The 22,524-nt window shown below is 41.9% G+C and overlaps 2 protein-coding genes across 2 annotated transcripts; one reads left to right on the top strand and one right to left on the bottom strand.

Moving 5' to 3' along the window:
* Positions 1-70: 70 nt before the first annotated feature.
* On the bottom strand, positions 71-14,415 carry TAF6 (TATA-box binding protein associated factor 6). Its single transcript, XM_044673539.1, has 15 exons — positions 13,654-14,415; positions 5,461-5,661; positions 4,984-5,070; positions 4,680-4,833; positions 4,147-4,203; positions 3,871-3,990; positions 3,473-3,618; positions 3,247-3,324; positions 3,034-3,135; positions 2,741-2,923; positions 2,564-2,638; positions 2,309-2,434; positions 1,464-1,637; positions 1,156-1,353; positions 71-615 (listed from the first exon to the last, which is right to left on the bottom strand). Exons 2-15 carry the CDS (start codon positions 5,614-5,616, stop codon positions 232-234), a joined length of 2,040 nt encoding a protein of 679 aa, XP_044529474.1. The 5' UTR covers positions 5,617-5,661; positions 13,654-14,415; the 3' UTR covers positions 71-231.
* A 127-nt stretch (positions 14,416-14,542) lies between these two features.
* Positions 14,543-21,035, top strand: CNPY4 (canopy FGF signaling regulator 4). The gene is made up of 6 exons (XM_044673104.1): positions 14,543-14,771; positions 18,611-18,737; positions 18,884-18,980; positions 19,297-19,419; positions 19,704-19,821; positions 19,901-21,035. The coding sequence occupies exons 1-6, from the start codon at positions 14,645-14,647 to the stop codon at positions 20,002-20,004; spliced, it is 696 nt and encodes a 231-aa protein (XP_044529039.1). The 5' UTR covers positions 14,543-14,644; the 3' UTR covers positions 20,005-21,035.
* Positions 21,036-22,524: the final 1,489 nt, after the last annotated feature.

Genomic DNA, 22,524 nt, shown 5'->3' with positions numbered 1-22,524 from the left:
CTGGCAGGGTAACAGGAGTCTGGCTCTAGTCCACTTTCTTGACTTAAGAAGAACTCAGGTGGATCTGTGGTTACAAACTGAACTGTTTTATTTTGGGGAGGGATATATCTGGAGACAGTTGAGAGGGAAGAGGTGAACTACTCCTTTTCCCAAACTGAAATGTAATATAACATGAATGAGAATTTGTATTTGAATATAAGAATGATTTTGTAGGAGTAGGGTGTGAAGCCTTCAGGGGGTAGGCTGAGGAGAGCTGGAACTAGAAGGATGTGAACCATTGGCCTTAGGAGTACCAGGAGCTTGAGGGGGGCTATCCCCAACATCCTGTTTTCCTCCAGAAAGGGAGCCACCCCCAAGAGGAGAAGGGGAAGAAGATGATGGGGGAGGAGCTGGGGAAGCATGGGAAGCTGGCCCTCCCTTGCCTTCCCCAGATGGTGGAAGAGATACAACAATGTATTTCTGGACACTGCCTGCCCCTGAGGGAGCTGTGCTAGGAGGGGCTGCTGTTGCAGTGGAGACTAACTTCACAATAGGCTGGACACTGGGGACTGTGGTGGTGACAGGAGAGGTAGTGGTAGAGCCAGAGCCAGGGGCTGCTGTGCTAAGAGACAGGACCTAGAGAAGAAGAGATGGAACTAAGTTAACATTGCATCTTCTAAGATCTGACGACTCCCATTTTTCCATTCTACTCTCTCCACTTAAAGTCCTTTTTTTGTTCTTATAGAAGATAGTAACCTGAGAGAAACTGCAACTAAACCAGCCTGAGTCAGAGGTGGCCTACTACACACCAATCCAACAGAGCCTTCACCATCTGCCTCCTTCCTTGGAAGAGGTTTTTTGTTTTTTTTTTTTCTTAACAAACTAAATACCCACAAATCTGAAAAAGCCCAACAAGAGAATAGGAAAACCAATGTATCCAATTACACACTAACCAACTGCACCACAACAACTCCAGTTTAAAGCCATCTCAGAAGCCCTGAAGGCTGCCAGGTAGAGTAAGCTCAGATTGGAGCAGACCAAACTGAACAACATAGGAACAAGGAACAGTGTGGCAAACAATCTTTCAGCTGTTTTCCAGTCTGCCAACAATTGGGGTTTTTGCTCAGAGCCAGGTAGTATCCCTAGCCAGTCCCACTAGCCCATCTTCCCAAATACCTGCTGTGAAGATGAGGCACCAGAAGAAGATGACATGACTATGAACTTGGTTGGGGGTGGGGAAGGCTGAGGAGGTGCTGCAGCCCTTGCAGACACCAGTGTCTGAACAGGTAATGCAATGGAGCCAGGAACCTTCAGCAGTCCAGTGGTGCGAGGGCCTGACTGAGGGGCCTGAGATAGCGTCAGTGTAGGCCGGGGCTGCAGAGAAGTAAAAAAGCAGTGCCTGTCACCTAACGTACCAAGAGAGGAAGGGCAGCAAGAAGAACAGGCCCATCTCCCCTTCTCATCCATGTCCAGTAGTAACTGACCTGAGTGATGGTCAGTGTTGTCCTGTTAACCTGCTGGGCCTGCAGGGCAGCTTGAGCCCGGGCCTTGACTACATGAGAGCACAGAAGAGGTCCCAGGGAACCAAAATCTGTCCGAAAAGCATCCTGATTATCTGGTGGTGGTCTAAGCTTTGCCAACACTGGGGCACAATGTTTCTGTGGAAGTAGAATATATGATCATCATATACTCTGAAAAGCAAGAACAGATGGGAAATTCCTAGAGTATAAAGTAGGAACAGAAGTTCTCAAGTAGTGATTCACAGGTTCCTTTAGGGATTTTTAACTAGGATCTGTGAATGTGTTTTTTAAGTATTTCAATAACTATGCTTCAATATAATTGACTTCCTTTATAATCTTACACATCTTATACATCTTAAATTACTATTTTGAAAAGGGATCCATGATACAGTGATCCCTGCTTTAGATGGTCTGATTTCTTGCCTATGAAAATACCTACACAGGAAACCCCAAATTTGCAAATGGGATATATTCCAAAAGTTCCTATAAGTCAGTTGTTTGGAGAGGCTATTTGTGGTTTTAGATCTACTTGAGTTGTTAAATATACTTCTGTTTCTAGAAATATAAAGTGCTTATTTGATATATATGTTAGTGAAGACATTCCTTGGTGTCTATTAAAATCTCTTAAGCACTCATAGCAAGGCCATGGCCCTAGTTTCTTTAAGGTTATGCCAAGGGAAAGCAAATTCTGGCAGGTTTTATAAATTAATGAGAGAGAGAGAGAGAGAGAGACTCAGAGAGAGAGACACAGAGAGAGACAGAGAATATTTTTCAAAGACTTGGTAAGGAAAGAACGTGCATCCACTGACCAAAAGGAGGCTCTGCACATGGTCTGCCCCAATCCTGTCAATGTTGCTCAGCACAGGACCATCCAGGACACTTCGAATACGCTCACCTTCTTGCTGAAGCCTTGGCAGAATCAGGGTTTTAATCACCTAGAAAGATAAGGAACACCACCAGATCACTACTAAGTTGTTCCTATACCTGGAGAACCAACCAACCATTCTCCCTCAATTTCCCTTTATCAGACATCTCTTTTTTCCTTTTCTCCCCGAGTCACTTACATCATGTCCAAGTTCTGCCAGGCCAGCAATGGAGCCATAGCGGGTTGTCCAGGGAGTCTTTTCATCCACCCAACTCTGCAAAGGGAAGAATATTAAACAACAGTAAGAAAAATAAATCTTGAGTGCTAAAGAGATGTGTTGGGTAAACTGAAATGCTCCCTATCCCTCCCAACCCACCTTAGTAAAGGTCTTTGTGATCCGGGACTGGATGTTGTTGGTAGTTGTACTGAAATGTTTGCAGATCTGAGCTACCAGGCGAGCAGCAAAATCCCGGAGTGCCCAGTGATTATCTACATCTGGCCGAAGACATAGCTGTCGACTCACAATGCAAGTCATCACAGCAGGAATCAACTCATGTACCTGGGTGGAAGAGTCAACCTCTTTGTTTGGGGATCTCTCAGTGTTAAGGGCAAGAATTATTGAGAAGCAAGGAAGATGGGGAGAAAGCAATGCTGAGAAAATCCACTCACATATTTCTCCAAGTACAGGGTTGGATTATCCATCAGAGCCTTCACCATTCTCATCAGGTAGATAAGCAGGGCCAAGTTATTCTGAACTACATTCACACGTACCTAGGGGGAGAGGAAGAGGGGCGAAGGTAGTGGGATATCAAAAGAGACTGAAGACTTTCTCCTAGCTTTCACCCTTTGCCCTTAGCCCTTGTCTTGTGACATTCCTCTTACCCCCTCAGAGATGAAAGTGCTAAACCTTGGCAGCATTTGATAAAGTCCAGGGTCTGTAGCAATGCTCTGGAGAGCTTCCTGTATGGGAAGAGAACAGTTAGCTTGGGAAAGGAAGAAATGGAAGAGTTGGAAAAAGCAGAGCAGGTGAGGCAGCTAGGAAAATAACCCTGGAAAAGGGTAAGGGACCTATGAAACTTTATAGAAAGATAGCTAAAGAAAATCTTACCGCTCTCTTTGCTTCACATGACCCTACACAGGCCTCAGTTATCTCTTTGTAGTACAACTGCTGCTCCACAGACAACTCATGGATACTTCGGGGTTTTAATCTCAGTGGGGCACCCTCCAGCAGAGGTGGAGCCTTCTTTTCTTTCCCTAGTGGAGAGTGGAATGGTGGCAAGATAGCAATAGGATGAATCTCATTCCTATGTGAAGCCCAGCCTGCACCAATGTAGACCTAGTTCCTGATTCCTGCCCCATCTTCTTCCCTCAAGTTTAGAAGGGTCTATGAATTCTATACCTTTTCTCCCCTACTACACAGTTTCTAAATTCCTCTAATCCTTTCCTGTTCCTCTGTCCCAACAAACGGGAAACCTGAGTTTTAGCCTCACATCTTGCTTCACTGACCTTTACCATCAGCTGTTGCAGCTCCTTGACCTTTGCCTTTTAGTGGTCCATCCTCTTCCTGTCCTGGCTTTGCAGATTTTAATGGCTCTGTTGCTTCTGCCTTCTGCTGTTCTTTGGGGGCTGAGGACACAATAGGAATGAGCCATAAAAAGTGAAAAGAAGACAGGAATACTAGAAATAAATGGAGAAAGTTAAGGAAAAAAGAAGATGGTGTAACTTGACAAGTTCTAGGGATTAGAGAATTGATAGGGGGCAGGGAATAAATAGAAGGCTTACCTGGAGGTGGGTTCTCTGGGATAGCTGGCTGAAAACCCTCAATACTCAGCCAATGAGCTGGGAGAGAAGTGAAAATCAAATTGGTCTTAATCATTTAATCAGTAGTCACTTAAGCAAGACTTAAAAGGATCTATAATAATTTTTTTTTTCAGTTTAGGCTCTCATTCTATTAAAACACCTCACAGTAACTTAGTAATATCTTTGCTGCAGATGAAAATTTAATTACTTTGTACCTAACCTATTGAGAAGCCTGTCTGATCTTGACTAAGTTGGTCTCATTAGGATGAGACCATATTAATCTAGCTTGTCAGGACTTGGCAAAGCTCAGTTTCTATACAAGTGGCTTCTAAGAACCCACGATAACTACCACTTCACACTGGACTATGATTTGATAATAGTGTCTCTTCATATCAAAACTTTCAATTCTCCCAGTGCCTTCTAATCCTCGACTTCATGAGGTTGCACTACACCACTTGCCCCACCCCAAGTTCTTCCTACTTTATGATGCTTCTAAACACCTTCCATCCTCCTACCTTTGAGGCAGACATCAAGGGGAACACGGGGTAGGGGAGTGTTGATGATATCACTCAGATCAACCTCTTTCTCCTCATAGAAATAAAGTTCCCGGCCCCCACCAGAGGCAAAACGAAATGGGATAAATTCCTGGGCATGGAATCCATACAGTGGCTGAGGTAGAAGAATAGAACAAAAAAACTCAGGATAAGACTGGAAAAAGAAACCACAAAACTAAACTAGTGAAGCTTTTCTGTCCTAAATCCTTTCTTTTCTAATGCAGCTTTGCCCACCTTCCCTGGCCCAAATCCCTGACCCATATACCTCAACATTCTTCAGCTTCAGGGCATAGTCTATATCACTTGTTGTGAGTTTCTGCCGCTTCCCCATGTGCATAAATTTCAGGGCATCCTAGAGAGAAGTTGACAACCAGGGTCACACAGAAGAGAAGACTCGGCTAATTTATTCAATGCAATATTTGGGAGTGGAGAATTGGAGGGTTCTGATGAATGAAGATTTGACAGATCAATGGGTTAGAGCAGGGGTTGGCAACCTTTTTGGCCGTGAGAGCCATAAACGCCACATTTTTTAAAATGTAATTTCGTGAGAGCCGTACAGTGCTCACAGTGTGCGCTCCTGTAACAGCGCCTGAAAAAAAAAAATTGACTTTATGGCTCCTGCAGAAAGAGCCATATCTGGCCCTCAAAAGAGCCAGATATGGCTCAAGAGCCATACGTTGCCGACCCCTGGGTTAGAGGAAAAAAAAAAACCAACACTGGCTTCTGAGAAGCCAAGGCTCACCTGTGCAATCTCCTTGATACGATAACTAACTTCATCTGTTAATAACTGGCAGGTCTCTTCAGGCATTTGAGCAATGCCCATGGATTCAGCCACAACTTTCATCGACTCTGAGGGCAACACGGTGTTGCTCAGCTTTAGTTTCTTTTCTTCTGCCATACTGAAGTATGGCACTTCTCTTAACCCCTCTCCAGGGGCAGTGCCCTACCAAAAGAGATGGATAAACTGAAATTGGGATTAGAAAGGAGGCAGAAATAAAGAGAATAACTTTAAAGTGGTGGGAAGAAACACAAAGTATGAAAGAGGACAAAGGTAGGTGGTTGGGTAAGATATTCTCCAAAACCCCTTTGCAAAACCTATCTAGGGCTAAAGTTAGATAAGGATAAAGATAAATTCAGTTTTCAATGTTTATTACATATTTACTAGGTGCTGAGGGATATAAGGATAAGGACCTCTTCCTACCCTGCAAGGAACTTACTAATGGAGTTGATCAAGAAGAGGTTAAGACATATATACAAGGGCAACTAGGTAATCAATATATGGATAGAGTGCCAGGCCTAGAGGCTAGGGGACTTATATTCAAATCTGGCTTCATATACTTTTTAGCTATTTGACCCTGGACAAGTCACTTAACCTTGATTGCCTAGCCCTTGCCACTCTTCCATCTTGGAATTGACAATAAGAGAGAAGGTAAGGGTGTTTGTTTGTTTTTTAAATGTATACAAATTTACTTGCTAATATGTTAAGCTTCTTGCCAGTAAGTGTCTGAGGTCACATTTGAACTCAGGAAGATGAGTCTTCCTGATTCCAGGTCTGGCACTCTATCCACTGTACCACCTAGCTGCCCCAAACTTGACAAAATTTGGACCTAGTGTTAAAGTGAATACTATCCTTTGAATTATCTGCCCTCATTGTTCCATTACTGTCCAACAATTTCCCAATATCAACTCTGGATTATTACCACTACCAAACCAACAAGCTCTTATTCTTTGTGCCAGAAACTGTTAAGCACTAAAGATACAAACACAAAGATTGAAACTCTCTCTGCTGACAAGGAGCTTGCATTCTAATGAATCCACCTTAGCTGCTAGTCATGTTTGGACTAAGTCCGTTAAATAATTTCAACTGTCCATTATTGCACAACATCAATTCTTTCACTAGTCTCAGAATGACTTTCTAGTGAACTCTCCAGTGCCTGTTCCAAACCTTTTCTCAATACATCTACCCTCTTCCCTCTCAACAGAGGACCTCAAATTACATTTCACTTTAAAAAAAAGAAAAAGAAATCCTCCATTCTGGGCTTCTATCTCCTATATTTAATCATCTTATCATCTGGAACACTCCTTTGCTTCAGTATACGGCTGAAGTGGTTCTTTAAAGTCTCCTGAGACACTGTAGCGTGCTTCAATTATCCCCTCCTTTCCTTAATATTTAGTGGCTCCTTCACCTAAAAATAAGTCCAGATCTTTCCCAGCCTTAACTTTTACTTGACCCTGTCATTGCTTCAAGCTATCATCATATTTATCTCTTCCTTTTCACAACTCAACTAGAAAAGTCTAGCCTGCACTCAGTGACTCCATTTCCTCACCTTCTCATTTACATCTTAATCTCTGGCAATCTGATTTCTGACTCCACCATTAGACTAAAACTGCTTCTGCCAAGGTGAGCAATCATTTCAAATGGCCCCTTTTTAATCTTTACACTACATTTTTAACTTTCTGAAGTCTTAAAAAAATTTTTTTCCAATTTTTTTAAACCCTTACTTCCTGTCTTGTATTAATTCTAAGGTAAAGGAGCATAAATAATTGGGATAAAGTGATTTGCTCAGGGTTACACAGCAAAGAAGTATCTAAAGCCACATTTGAATCCAAGTCTTCTCCTAACTCCAGGGCTTGTGCTCTATCCACTTTGTAACTAGTTGCCCCCTTTCTGCAGTTTTTTACATTGGTAACTTCTCTATTCCTAGAAACTCTCCTCTTAGTTGTCTTCTTCCTAACAGTCCTCAGTATGCTTGGCAGGTTCAATCCCCATATTGTACCCTTTGTGAACAGGCATGTCCCCAGGACTGTCATCATTATGTCCTGTTAACATAATCTCAACTGGGCTTTTTTCTAGACAATCCTTTTATATTCTCATTAACTTGACATCCTACTCATAGTAGCTCTTCTAAATTTTTTCACTGCTTCCCAAATCTCCCATGACTACTTCTCCCTTTCACCCTCTCAGCTGAGAACACTTTCATAATTTACTAAAAAAACTGAGGTCATTTTCTGAGTTCCCTTTTCTCTACTCATTTTACACCATCCAGGAGCCTTCTTCCATATCTCATATAATGAGGTGGCCCTTCTTGCCAAGGCAAATCCTTCTATATGCACAAGTTCCATTCTACCTGCCTCTAGCAGATTGCTCTATCATTCCTGTTCTTTCACTTATTTTCATACTCTTCCTGTCTACTGGCTGCTCTCCCGCTGCCTACAACATGCCTATATCTATGTCATCCTCAAAAACCATTATTGATCCACCTATCCTCACTAACTAGTCTCATATTTCTCCTGCCTTTTGTGGTGAAACTCCTTGAGGTCATCTATAATAGGCATCTCTAGTTTCTCTCTTTTTATTTTCTTCTTAACTCTACAGTTTGGCTTCTGGCTTCATCATTCAACCAAAAATGCTCTCTAAAGTTACCAATGATCTCTTAATTGCCAAAGCTAATGTCCTTTTCTCAGTTCTCATCCTTTTTGACTTCTTCATAGCCTCTGACATGGTTAATCCCTTTCACAACATGCAGTTCAAGATGTTTGAAAGACAACTGATGATATAAGACTGGAGGTCAGCAAAGAGGCTGGGGCAGGATAGGTGGATCTGAGAATCATCAGCATAGATGGTAATTAAATCAAAGGGAGCTGATGAAATCACCAAGTAATGCAGAAAGAGAAGAGAGACCAGAACAGAACCCTTAGAATACCTGCAGTTAGAGACACCTCCACAATCTGGAGGATCAAAGCATAGGCAATTGAAAAGAAAATATTAGTTAAGTAGGAGGAGAACCAGAAGAGAGGGATGTTCCAAAAACCTATTCTAACACCTCCGGGATAAAATATAGCTCTGGTGTTCAAAACCTACTCCCTCACCCCACCTTTAATTCCTTCATATTATAATTTACACACACACCATGCATTCTTCAAAACCAATAACAGTGGCTTCCTTGGTATTTCTTGAAAAACACACTCTCTCCTTATGCCTTGAATGCTCTCCTCTCCTCATCTCTGATTCCTGGCTTTCTTTATGTCCCAGCTAAAATTCTGGTGCCTTCCCTCTGTTGATTATTTATAACTTATCCTGTGTGTAAGTTATTTGTATATTATTTCCCCCACTAGACTATGAACTCCCAGAGGACAGACTATCTTTTGCCTCTCTTTATATCCCCAGTTAGACTAGAGCTTGACTCATACTAGGTGCTTAATAAATGTTTACTGACTAATATGGTCCTCTTCTCTACATTATCCCTCTGTTGGTGATTTCATCAGATACCACAGTTTCAGCTAACATCTTCATGTATGACTCTCAAACCTTCATATCTAGCCCTCATCTCTCCTCTCAAGTTGCAGTATGACAGCCTGTTGGCTATCTTCACCTGGATGAATTTCAAATTCTACAAAAAAGTCATTATCTTTCCCAACTTACCCTTCCTCCTAACTTTGCTATTTCTATTGAGAGTGCTATTTTTTCCCCAATTATCCAGGTCTATAACTTTGAAGTCAACAACTCTTTACTTCACCCATACCTAATTAATTGCCGAATTTTGTTGCTTTTACCTTTAAAACATTTTCTCCTATCCATCCTCTTCTCTATTTTTAAAATGTTTTATTGATGCTTTTTTAAAAACATTACTATAATTTACCACTAAGAATCCTCCCCAATAACAACAAATAGCAAGCAAAACAGATCAACACTTTGAATTTGCCTATATGAAAATATTATTCTGTACCACTAGTCCATCATTTCTTTGTCAATAGGCAAAAAAAGGGGCATGTTTTACCATCAGTTTTCTGAAGTCATTAAAGATCACTGTATTAATTGGCATTCTGAAGCTTTTCAGTATTTTCATTGATCATCAATGATCAAGTAAGATAATCTATACAGAGCTTTGGAAACCTTAAAGTACTATATATATATATATATATATATATATATAACTATTCTGTAAATCATTCTCTGTTTCTTCTTACTTAGCTTTGCATCAGTTTATACAAATCATCTCATGTTTGCTACTTTATTGATAATCATTTCTTATGGTATCATAACATTACATTACACTCATATGTTTACAAGCCTCTCTCCACTAGGCACCCACCCCTTTGTTCTAGTTATTTGCTACTACTAAAAGTGTTGCAGGAAGTTTTATTTTTTTTTAAACCCTTACCTTTCATCTTAGAATCAATACTGGGTATTGGTTCTAAGGCAAAACAGTGGAAAGGGCTAGGCAATGAGGGATAAGTGACTTGCCCAGGGTCACATAGCTGAGAAGAGTCTAAAGCCAAATTTGAACCCAGGACCTCCTGTCTCTAGGTCCAGCTCTCAATCCACTGAGCCACCTACCTACCCTGGTATTTTTGTATATATGGAACCTTTTATTGTTTTTGACCTCCTTGCTCCAAATTCCTAAAACTGGTTTTAATGGGTCAATGTGTAAATAAAGATTAGTGCCTCTGGTCCCTTCCTTCCTCTCAATACAACTTCACTAGTTCAAGCACTTCTTAACTCTCCTTTAGACTATCACAAGAATTGTCTAGTCTCCCAACATCCATTCTCTCCTTTCCAATATATCCTCCAAATTGCTGCCAAACTGACATTCCTAAAGCACAGGTTTAAGACATGATTCTCTTCAGTGGCTTCTTGTAGCCTCTAGGATCATACAAATTCTTCTATTTGGCATTTAAACCACTTCCTAATCAAGTGGCAATTTGTAACTGATTATATTAGAACGGTGATGGCAAACCTTTGACACATGTGTCAGCACTGACATTTTTGATGACACATTTTTGATGACACGTGGCCGCATACAGAGAAATATGGGGCCGCATGCCAAGGATGAAACATTTGCTATAGTGTAGTGTAGACACTTTGTGCACTATAGATGACAATTCTACCTATGTTAATTTACCTATTTTGGTTTATTAAATACAGTTAAATATTACAATTATACATTTTTGTTATTTAAACTATAAATATTGCGAAATTATGGTGTTTTTTCTCAAAGTGACACACCACCGAGTTATGCTTGGTTTTTTGGCGAATTTTGACACACCAATCTCAAAAGGTTGCCCATCACTGAACTAGAAAGTACTCTATCACAATTCTACAAACATTCCAGCCAAACTGGAATGAATCATTCTGTCTCTCCATCATTCTCTCTGCCAAACTGCTTTGTATTTATTTTGTATAGTTCTTGTATTATCCATGTATGTCCCCAGGAATGTCACTGCAGACAGGGGCACTCTCATTTTTATATCTGTATCCTTGGCACCTAGCACAGTGCCTGGCATATAGCAGGTGTTTAATAAATGTTTAAAACGAACTGGACTGAATTAGACAAAGAGATTGTTTTGTTTTCCCAGGGAGAGAAAATTACTTTTCCCCATATCTCCAATTTTTTATAATAATGTTCATCTCCTGAACTCCCACTCCCAAGCTGGGTTTCCCAAGAGTCAGCTACTCTAAAGAGTCTTTAACACTTAAAAATATCAAAATTTGGGGGCAGCTGGGGTAGCTCAGTGGATTGAGAGTCAGGCCTAGAGATGGGAGGTCCTAGGTTCAAATCCGGCCTCAGACACTTCCCAGCTGTGTGACCCTGGGCAAGTCACTTGACCCCCATTGCCCACCCTTACCACTCTTCCACCTATGAGCCAATACACAGAAGTTAAGGGTTATATATATATATATATCAAAATTGCCAGTGGGTCCCTGCAGCACATACTGCATTCCAAATGCAGGTCTGAACTGATGCTTTCATTTGGACAAGCAGGCTAGATTAAAAAAGAAATCAAACTATCTCAGAAGAATCCTAGGCTTCTAAAAAGGTATGAAACATTTAAGCTGGCCTCAGCCACTTCCATGTGGTGTGATCCTGGGCAAGTCACTTAACCCCACTTGCCTAGCTCTTGCCCTTCTGTCTTAAAGAGTTGTTACAAGGATAGAAAGGAAAGGTTTTTGTGGCTTTTTTTAAGCATTTTAGGTGGATAGGGCCCTTAGGCCATGGCAACTCTAGTCCATGTAGTCCAATAAAGTTCTGTAGACAAGTTGTCTAGACTTAAGCTACACCACAGTAAGGCAAGCAGTCCAGATCTGCTCTGCTCAAAAATATGATTTTAAAAGTTAACATGAATGTTTCCACAATGTGCTCTACCAGGGGGATCAAACCTACTATTTAAAAAACTAACTCAATAACAAGGCCCAAAGGACAATATGCAGTTTACTGGATTCTGTTTCTACTTGAGTTTGACACCACTGCTCCAGGCAAATCAATATTCCATTTAACATCCAGATTGTATGTTTCTACTTTCACATTCTTAATTGATGGAGATATCAACAGATATCATCACTTAACTTCTGTGGGGCTAAATGCCCGTCTATAAATCATACCATTTTCTTTGAAAGTAAATATAATGGAAAACTCATAGTGCTAATTCTTCTCTTGCAATACTAGGGCATCCAAAAATGATAGTCTTAGAAGGCATAGAGGATCCAAATATATACTGAACAAAGGTCCACTGAATAGTTCCCTCTTCAGGAACTTCCTTATCCCCAACTTGCTCTTGAAGATTAGTTTCCATAGAGGGATTACTTGCTATCTCTGGTCCAAAGGGTACTTGACTTTGTAGATTAGCACTACTAGCCCAGACTCTCACCAGTGAGCTTAAGTTTAGTAGTTAACAAGAAGATTAAATTAGGTCAAAGCAAAGATATTTACTAAACTGAAACACTCCCCACATACAGAGAAAAGTTGGGAGGAAAAGGAGGAGGAAGGCTGGGAAGGATTTATGAAGCTCCTACAACTATGTGTTGGGCATTGTAATTTACAAATATCTCATATGATCTTCCTATTTTACAGTAGAGGAAACTGAGAGAGGTGAAATGACAGGATCATATAGCTAGTGTCTGAGACTGACTTTGAACTAAGAAATATCAAAGTGGGGAAAATGGGTACAGAGTACCCACAACTCAAACTTCAGCATAGCTGGGCCTTTCACCACTCTAATCCCTGCTGGACTTGGCAGCTGAACTGGAAAAGCAGTTTCTGAACTTTGAATTTGCTCCTAATTGAGAACATTGTTCCTCAATGGTCAGCTCTTGTCTCTACTACCTAATTTAGATGAACACTGCTGCAAATCATAAAAAGTAACTGCACTCTTTCAGAAAGAGCAAGAATCCTTACCCTAGGACTTTAAGAAGTTTCCTCAGATGAGCACTTTTGGGGCCTTTGCTCTGAGACCTACCACCTTCCAGCCTGGATATCACAGAACTGGACCATTTCAGCAAATTGAAAGTCTAAGTAGTGGCCTTTTCTTTCCACAACTAGGAAATCCTAGGAAAGGGATGAGTTCCCTTAGCCAGACTTTCAGTGAATATCCCGTACATTTCCCAAATGTTCATCTCTGTGAGCTTAGAAATAACAATTTTTGCCCAATAATCAACAAACCCTCTACAGTTCAGGGTTCCCAATTTTTAAAAAATACTTTAAATCTCTTGATGGTTCATGCAATAGGTGAGATAGGAAAAGATACAAAAAAGCAAACTATGTCCTGGCTACAAGTTTCACATCTTTTGGGGAATGGGGGGGGGGGAGGGGAATAAAAGCACTCAGTTCTATGCCCTTTCCACGGTAAAAAACGGATCACTCCAAATCTGTAAAAAGCCCATCCTTTCTTTTTTGGAATACAATATGATTATAATGACCAAATCTGATCCCAAAGAAGAAATGAGAAAATTCGCCTCCCTCACTGAGGTGAAGAACAAAAGGTGTGGTAAGAGTGGAAAAGAAAAATTCATTTAGAAATCCTATTCGAATGAGACGCTCACATCTCATCTCCGGTTACAGGGACTTCAAAGTTTATTGTATAGGAAACTCTGAAATAAAGAAACTCCCCCTATCTTCTACAGGTATCTTCTTTGATACCAAGAGTCTTATAATGTTACCTAAGGCATTGGGAGGTTAAACGACGTGCCCAGTGTCACACAGCCAGTAGTTCTCCTGAGAGGCACGATTTGAATGCTGATTTTTTTTGCTTCCCGCCGGCTCCCAATCCACAGCGCCAAAATATAATTTTGCTGGAAGAGGCTTTTACAATTATTTTCTACCAAAGTGACTCCCGTGAGTGAGTTCCCACAAACCTCGTACAGGCCAAAGGGCGCTTCCACGCCAATTGCTCAATTCTCCAAAAGGACCGCTCTCCTTCTCAACTCCTCCTACGGGGGGTGTAAGAAAAAAAAAAAAATCCCGGCTTCCCCTTCCCGCGCATGCGCAGAGAGATCCGGTAGCTACTGCTGTTCACACCAGGGTACCCCCAAAAGATCTGGGGACCACTTTTCCTCCTCTCTCTACCCAGTCACTGATCGCCAATCGAGCTCCTGAAGACGTGCCCCGTGACGTCGAGTCCCCCACCAGGTGCTCACCCCGGTTCTTCACCGGCTCCCAACCGCAGCTCATGTGGCGCGAGCCACCATCTCAATCTGCCTCCTCAGCTGGTGGTTTTAGAGCCTCAGGCTTCCGCACAGGTCCTGGCAGACCCACAGTGAGGCACCATGGAAATATCCCTTGGCCCGCCACCTCAACCCGGAAAAATCTTTCTCCGCTGACAGTTTCCACAGAAGAGTCTCTTCCACATTCCCTTGGACAAAAGGACTACCCTCTGCTGTCTGCCTTGGCCGCTTTCCCACTTCTAACCGTCCGGTTTTGCTACATTCAGGACCTGCACGATAGTAAACAGCCTCTGCGCCTGCGCAGCAGGTGACCCTTAGCGGCGAGTTGAGTTTCTGAGTCTGCGCGGTCTCTCCCTCTCTGGTTCGTTTTGCGTGTAGTCGCGCTACTCGGGGCTGGGTTTAAAGGGCCAGTTGCGTGGCAAACTTACCTTAAGCAAATCGCTGTCTTTCCCTCCTCTGTCTGTAGACTGGGTTTGGTAAACTTAATATGGGACAGCGGTGGGGGCGGCGGCAGCAAGAGCTGCTGCTGTTTTGCTACTTCATGCTTGTGTTGAGGAGCTGCGCTGGAACGCAAAAGGAGAACGAAGAGGAGCGACTACCCACCAAATGCGAAGGTAGCATCCGTCCTCCCCTATCGGGGCACTCCAGGGATGCGCCCTGCACACCTAGGGCAGCCTTGGACGAGGTCTGGGAAGAGGGGAAAAGGGCTGTGTGGCTGACGGTCGCTTTGTGGCCTTAGGCAAATTACATAACCCCTCTGAGCTTTTTTTCCCATCTGCCAAATGGTCGTGAGCGTGTAATCCCACCTGTGGGATTACATGTTGTTGTGGAGGAAAGTGCTTTTTTGCTGTCACTCCCCTTCCACTCTCCGCTGTTGCTCACACCGCCCCAGCAAGTGCCTGCTTCCTTAACCTCGCCAGGGGTCTGGAATTTAGAGGTATTGAACCTGCATGTGAATTCAGAGTCTGTCACTTGCTGACCAAGCCCTTTAAGGTTCTCTTGAGCTTTCGTTTCCTTGTCTGTAAAATGGGATTTAGAAATTAATGAGACTCAAATCCAAAGCCAAATTCTGGCTTTTGTTACTGTACTTTATTTAAGTGGTTCTTTGGGTCCAACGAATATAGAAATTCACCACTCTTGTTAGCTTCCGATTTCTGTTAAGGCCATATTCCAGTTGTGGCTATGATGGGTTTTTGAAGGCTATGTCAGTAGAGTTTAAGATGAGGAGGAAGCCTTACCAAACCAGAAAAGCTTCAGGTACACACCCAGCAAGGAATTCTCAAGCCTTTCATCAAAGTAGCAGCCCAGCTAAATCAGGAGAAGTTTATTACCAGGTTGGCCTGAATAATGTTTTTTTCCTACTCAGCAACTCATAAAAAGATCAACTACACTAAGGTACAAAGAGATATGCTCCCTGGACAAAATCAACAAATCCTTTTAACTCTAGTGCCTATAGAGCCCATGCCTTCTAGAACTGATGGAAAGTGTATGTAATTCAGCCTGGAGGTGGGCTGTGAGTTAGAAAGGACCTTAGAAATCTTCTTGTCCACATGCAGCAGTTGTGAACACCCTGAACTGTTCCACCCTTGCTTGGACGCTACCAAATTACAAGCCTGTTTACTCCTTGGAGAGCAAGTGATTCAGCCACTCCTTAATGCCCATAAACTAGAAAGGAAGAAAAAGGGTAGTTATCACACTGCCTGACTGGAGAGTGTTATCCTTAAACAATTTTGAACAGTGTAGAAGTTATAAATAGCATGGACTTTAAACTAATTTGCCCCTAGCCACACAGCCTAGTGTATTTTCCACTGGTGGACTCAGTGCTACTAATGTAATTCATTGTTTCAGAAGATCTAATTTCTTAGGTTTGGCCCTTCACTTGATATAGAAGGCAACTAACTCCTGCTACACGCACACACAACACACATACACACAATAGTCTTTGTGAACAACTGTTATGTCAAAAAAATTTTTTTAAAGCGTCTCTTGTTAGTCATTATGGTGATGAGCCTCTTCCCAATTAAGCTGGTCCTTGAATATATATATTTATATAAAACATATAAAATATGTTACCAATCTGAATTTTACTGGCATGTAAAAGAGCTACCATGAAGCTTCAGAATATGATGCTAAACGTATTTTTGATATAAATAATAACAATAGATAGTGTTTATAGTTTTTTAGAGTTTGCAAACTGCTTTACAAATATCTTCTTTTATCTTTATGACAGATATGTGGGAGGTAATATTTTACAAATTGGAAAACTGAGGCAGACAGAGGCTAAGTGAATTGGCCAGGGTCCTGGCCAGTAAGTATCTAAAGATGGATTAGAACTCAGGTGTGTCTTCACTCCATGTCCTGTGCTACCCATGTAACATAAGTGGAGTTTACAACAGTACAATACAACAACCATTTTTTTTTGCCTGTATTATACTGAAATAATGTTTGTAAAGCACTTAATATAGTGCCAGACCCCTAGTGGGCTCATTCCCTTCCCCTTATAATATGCATTCCAGGCATAGGGAACAACACAATCAGTAAAGGTGTGAAAGCACATGCTGTCTGTCTTCTATCTTTGAATACATTATTGTACTACTACTCCTTCCCTACTGCTCATGCCTGGAATGTACCTCTCTTCACCATTGCCTCTTGGAGAATTCTGGCTCGGAACCATTCTCTTTACCCTTTATCCTTACCTTATCCGGTAGCTAGTGCCCCCCACCTAGTTATTTACTTTACTCTGACTATATTATTTAGTGTATCTTTGTAAGGACTTTGAGGACAAAAAGTATTTTGCTTTTTATCCATGTCTCTTCAGGACCTAGCATAGTGTTTGGGATCTATTAGGCTCTTAATAATGCTAAACAAGGGGCAGATAGGCAGCTCAGTGGACTAGAGAAGGATGGTCCTAGGTTCAAATTTGGCCTCAGACACTTCCTAGCTGTCATTTAACCCCTATTGCCTAGCCCTTACCACTCTTTGCCTTGGAATCAAAACATAATATTGATTCTAAGATGGAAGGTGAGTTTAACTTGGTAACTGATTGGGTGACATAAGAATAAGGGAGAGAATTTTGAGATTAGGAACATAGGTGACCTGCTGAATGGTGGTGCCAAGGATGGAAATAATTATGTCAGAAGAAGGAAAAGATTTAGGAAGGAGGATAATCAGTTTTTGCTGAAGCATGGAGTTGTAGGTTAGGAAGTAATTTGAGGATTGGTGAGGACAAGAGGAGAATTAGATGTCAGTATGTGATAATATATTAATCTACCTGAGGACAGGGTGAATACATTTTTTTTTAAACCCTTAACTTCTGTGTATTGACTTATAGGTGGAAGAGTGGTAAGGATAGGCAATGGGGGTCAAGTGACTTGCCCAGGGTCACACAGCTGGGAAGTGTCTGAGGCCGGATTTGAACCTAGGACCTCCCGTCTCTAGGCCTGGCTCTCAATCCACTGAGCTTCCTCAGCTGCTCCAGGGTGAATACATTTTGCATAAGATGAGGATGCTCAATCAGTATCTAATAACTGACACTCGTGTTCTTCTCTACCCTTCTCACCTTCTAGTTTACACAGATCATACTCAAAGAGCTGATAACATTTTTGAACTGGAACCTTAGTGAACTGCTTTCCATCTTCTCCATTTCCCTGGGTAGCCTAGGCCCAGGGAAGTAAAGTGATTTGTTTAAGATCACATGACTGATTAGTAATGTTAATAATCATAACTGACTTTTTATAGAATACTTTAAAGTTTAAAGCAGATACTATCTGGTTTGGTTTTTTTTTTTTTAATAATTTAAACCCTTACCTTCCATCTCGGAGTCAATACTGTGTATTAGCTCCTAGGCAGAAGAGTGGTAAGGGTAGGCAGTGGGGGTCAAGTGACTTGCCCAGGGTCACACAGCTAAGAAGTGCCTGGGGCCAGTTTTGAACCTAGGACCTTCCATCTCTAGGCCTGGTTCTCGGTCCACTGAGCTATGTAGACTCTTAATGAACACCCTAGAACAATTATCAATAATATGGAAATAGGTCTTGATCAACAACACATGAAGAAACCAGTGGAAATGCGGGTCGACTCCTGGGGGGTGAGAGGGTGGGAGGATGGGGAGAGAGAGAGCAAGAACGTGAATCATGTAACCATGGAAAAAATTTCCCTAAAAAATAAAATAAATAAATGAATGGATGAATGAAATAAAGTTTAAAGCAGATATTATAGATAGTATTAGCCCCAATTTACAGATGAGGAAGCTGAGGCTAAGGGACTAACTGATTTGGCCAGTCACATAACTAGTGTATGATTTGAACCCACATTTTTCTGGTTACTAGGGCAGCACACTATCAACTATACCAGACCAGAACCAAAACTCAGGTCTCTCCTCCCTAAGTGCAGTGTTCTATATATTGTTACATATCTTTTTTGAACATACTTTTGCACAATTGTTTCCTCCCCACAGTGTGCAAAATACTGAGCTTGGAGCTTCAGGGAGAGCTGAATCGGAGCAGCCAGTCTCGGGAATTGCTAGAACTAGGCCAGGTACTAGACACTGGCAAGAGGAAGAGACGAGTCCCCTACAACACTTCGTGAGTCTCCCTTGGCGTTCCTTCCCTCATGGTACCTCTAATGCTTCATCCCTTACATAACTCCATAAATCATTCCCTAACTTTCCTCATTGCCAATGCTGTTTGTTCCCTATCTATCACTTCCCATCCATGTCTGTCTTTCACAGGGAGATTCGTCTGGAGGAGGCCCTTGAAAAGTTATGTGAACGGATTCTGGATTATAGTGTCCATGCTGAGCATAAGGGCTCCTTAAGATATGCTAAGGTAAAATAATCCTTCTCTCCCACTTGCCCTTTAAATGGAATAAAACACTACAGGGTCACCACTCAGAGGTATCAACTTTTGTTCTTCATCCTAGAATCCTTTCCCAAGACCTCTGCCCCTAGGATGTCCCAAGCCCTCAATCATTCCACCTTAGCCCCTGATCTCCTGTGTGTACTCCATCTCCTCCCTTAAGTTCAGTGAAATGATCTTGGTGTAATGGGAATGAGGAGGGAGAGAAGAGGGAAATAAAGGCAAAGGAAGCTGGCCCTGTGGTACTCTACTTCTCTCACCCCATCTACATCTTCCCCCACCCCAGGGTCAGAGTGAGACCATGGCAACCTTGAAAGGCTTGGTACAGAAGGGTGTGAAAGTGGATCTGGGAATCCCTTTGGAACTGTGGGATGAGCCCAGTGTGGAGGTTGCATTCCTCAAGAAGCAGGTAGGAAGATGTCACATGCCAGAAAAATGAGATGAGACAGAGAGAAGGGTATGGACTTGGAGAACAGAATAAGACAGTAAGGACTGATCATGGGAGTGACCAGGGCCTGGGACTTAGGCAGGACTGGACCCCTCTCCTAGAGAAAGATCTTGGGGTGGGGGAGGGAAGGAGTAGCAGAGTAGATTAGTAAGAATGGATGGATTCACATTTCTGAGAAGTCTCCTCCCAGAATCAGGAATTCCCTCTGCCACCTTACTTCTCCTCTTCTCTTCCCTCCCTGTTAGTGTGAAATGATGTTAGAGAGATTTGAAGATGTTGTTGAAGACTGGTACTTCCACCATCAGGAGTTGCCGCTACAGCAGTTCCTCTGTGAGGGGCATGTGCTTGGGAAGGAAGAGGCAGGTGAGTGACCCAGGTGAGCCTTGTCAGGAAATACCAGCACCTACCTGGGTACTCATTGTTTGTCTTTTCATCGACCCAGATTGTCTTCAGGAAACCTGGACTGAGGAATCAAAGGGAGAACAGAATGAGAAGGGCCTGGAAGAAAGCCTAGGACACCACCCCCATGATGCTGCAGATCTCTGACCAGAGTCAGGCCTAATATCACCTCCTTTTTTCTTAGATCACCTTTAAAGTTTTTATATACACAAATATGTACATACATATATATCACATAGATCTGAAGATGATGGCACCTTTACAGCTGTGTTTTTTGCCTGGCCACATTTGGAGATTTTATCTACTCAAATGTGGCTACCGGCTATGGTAGCCCCTAAGGTTGGAGACCACAGAAATGAGTGTCAGGGCAAGGCCATGGTATTTTGAAAGGAATTTTGGAGCTCCAAGATGTTTTCAGACTTGCACCTGTACCAGCACCTACCCTGCCCATGTTTCTAGTGGGAAGTTTACAAGGCCTGTACCATCTTGGCAGATAAACTTATGGAGGTCACTAACCATTGGTGCTTTTCTGTGTGCTACGGTGGGGAGGGGGCGAGGAGTGGACATTAGGATGGAGTCTATGGAAGGAGAAAGCAACCAATCTATCTAGAGCCATGTGGGCAAACCTCTGGCATGTGTGCTGGAGGGGGCTGCTCCCCTCCCCCTCTCCACATGCCTGAGGACATTTCCCACCCCTCTGCCTAGCAACTCAATGGAAGTGCTTACTCCCCCCTCTATCTGGGGTAAGGCAGGGCTCACAAGAAGCCTGAGGGTTGCAGTTTGGGCACTTGGTCACTAATAAAAGTTTTGCCATCACTAACTTAAAGTTCATGGCCAGAAGTGTTCTAGGCTGGGGGAGAAGAGTGTAAAAGGCACTGTAACTGGCTATTTATAAAACTCTTCCAACCACCCTGGTCAACCCTACTCCAGCCCTATGGGAGGGCCCTCTCTTATTCCCAATTGATTTATCCTTTCTGCAACAAAATGGGATCTTTGACACTCCTACCTCTCTTCCCCAGCCTTCAATTCACTTTTCCCTCTCACTTGCTAAGATAAAGGTCATTAACTATTTTTGTTTCACTGACTCCTTTGGCAGATTGTAAAGCCTCTAGATCCCATCTCAGAATATTGTTTTTAAATGCATAAAAAATGCATTGGATTACAAAGGAAGCCAATTATATTGAAATACAATTATCAAAATGTTAGGAAAAAATCCATAGACCCCTTGCATTTTCTCAGAAATACAGAGGTATGGGTGACTCCTGAACACGAAAGTGGTAGGAATGTGATCATGGTAGTAACTACCTTGTCTTTGGCACTACCATGAAGATCAGTTGAGGGAGAGGAGTGAGAGGGAGTTGGGGTAGAAACTCAGCAAAGACCTTGTGGCTCAATGGCAAAGCTGTGAGAAGATACTATATGCTGCTGATAGAGTGGTACCTGGACACGAAGGATAACTTCTGAAGGTTTAAAGGACACTAGAAGGCAAAGAATGGATGCTACAAGGAGCAGCCAACCAGGGATGGGTGTCGAAATCCAAAAGACAGGCCATTTACTGGCAAGCACATGAAAGACCTGATCAAAAAAGCCTCCTATCCCCAGGGACTGGCATCCATACAACAGGCAACATTTTTTGTAAAAATGGGAGCTCTGGATTTTGGCTATGCCATTCCCAGGACTTTTCCTTTGGGGGCTTATGTCAGAAGGTTCTTTCTAACAGTGAGTTCTGTCTTTACTTTCTATCTGTCTTTACTTCACTTTATCTTCTAGTTCTAAGAACCAAGCAGTTTTCATTCATTAAGCACCTATTATTTGCTAAGCACTGAATAGTATGAGTAGACATTCTTGCTTTACACTTGTTAATGGGACACCATCTGTTTTACAAAATAGCATCTCTTAATTTCAAATAAATATATTTTTATTATCTTTAGGAAAAATCCTACTATTCTGATATATTACTGGGTTTTTTTTTTATTTAAATATTTTATTTTTTTAGAAAAAATTTTCCATGGTTACATGATTCATGTTTTTACTTTCCCCTTCACCCCCTCTTTAACCACCCCCCCAAATCCAACATGCATTTCCACTGGTTTTAATATGTGTGATCAATCTAGACTTATTTACATATTATTGATAGTTGCATTGGTGTGGTCATTTAGTGTCTACATCCCCAGCCATGTCCACATCAACCCATGTGTTCAAGCGGTTGTTTTACTTCTGTGTTTCTTCTCCTGCGGTTCTTCTGAATGTGCATATTGCTGTTTTTAAGATGGATAAGCATAATATTTGTTAAGTTTCTGAATATATTGGTTATTAGTGATTGAGTTAACCATTAATATACTTTGCTGTGCTCATTGCTTTCCAGATTTTGAGCCATTCTTTCATTCCTTGTATATATTTTCTTGCTTATAAGGTACATGTTCTGATACATTGTCATATTCATTTTGTAGAATGCTACTTAACACTTGTGCGTTGATACTCAGTTTTAATATTGTCTTTTAATTCCACTTCTTTACCTCCCTATATCCAACCAATCAAGAACTTATTTGCCTCATAAAAAGAGAGCAACATTTTTTCCAATTTTGAAAGAAACACATGTATGTATGTAAATGTATATGTAACAATATATATGTGTGTAGATACATTAGGCACTTAATACATTTTTAT

Source organism: Gracilinanus agilis, chromosome 4, assembly GCF_016433145.1.
Source record: "Gracilinanus agilis isolate LMUSP501 chromosome 4, AgileGrace, whole genome shotgun sequence".
Lineage (NCBI taxonomy): Eukaryota > Metazoa > Chordata > Mammalia > Didelphimorphia > Didelphidae > Gracilinanus > Gracilinanus agilis.
The sequence above is the reverse complement of the archived record's forward strand: the minus strand, read 5'-3'. Positions and strand labels throughout refer to the sequence as shown.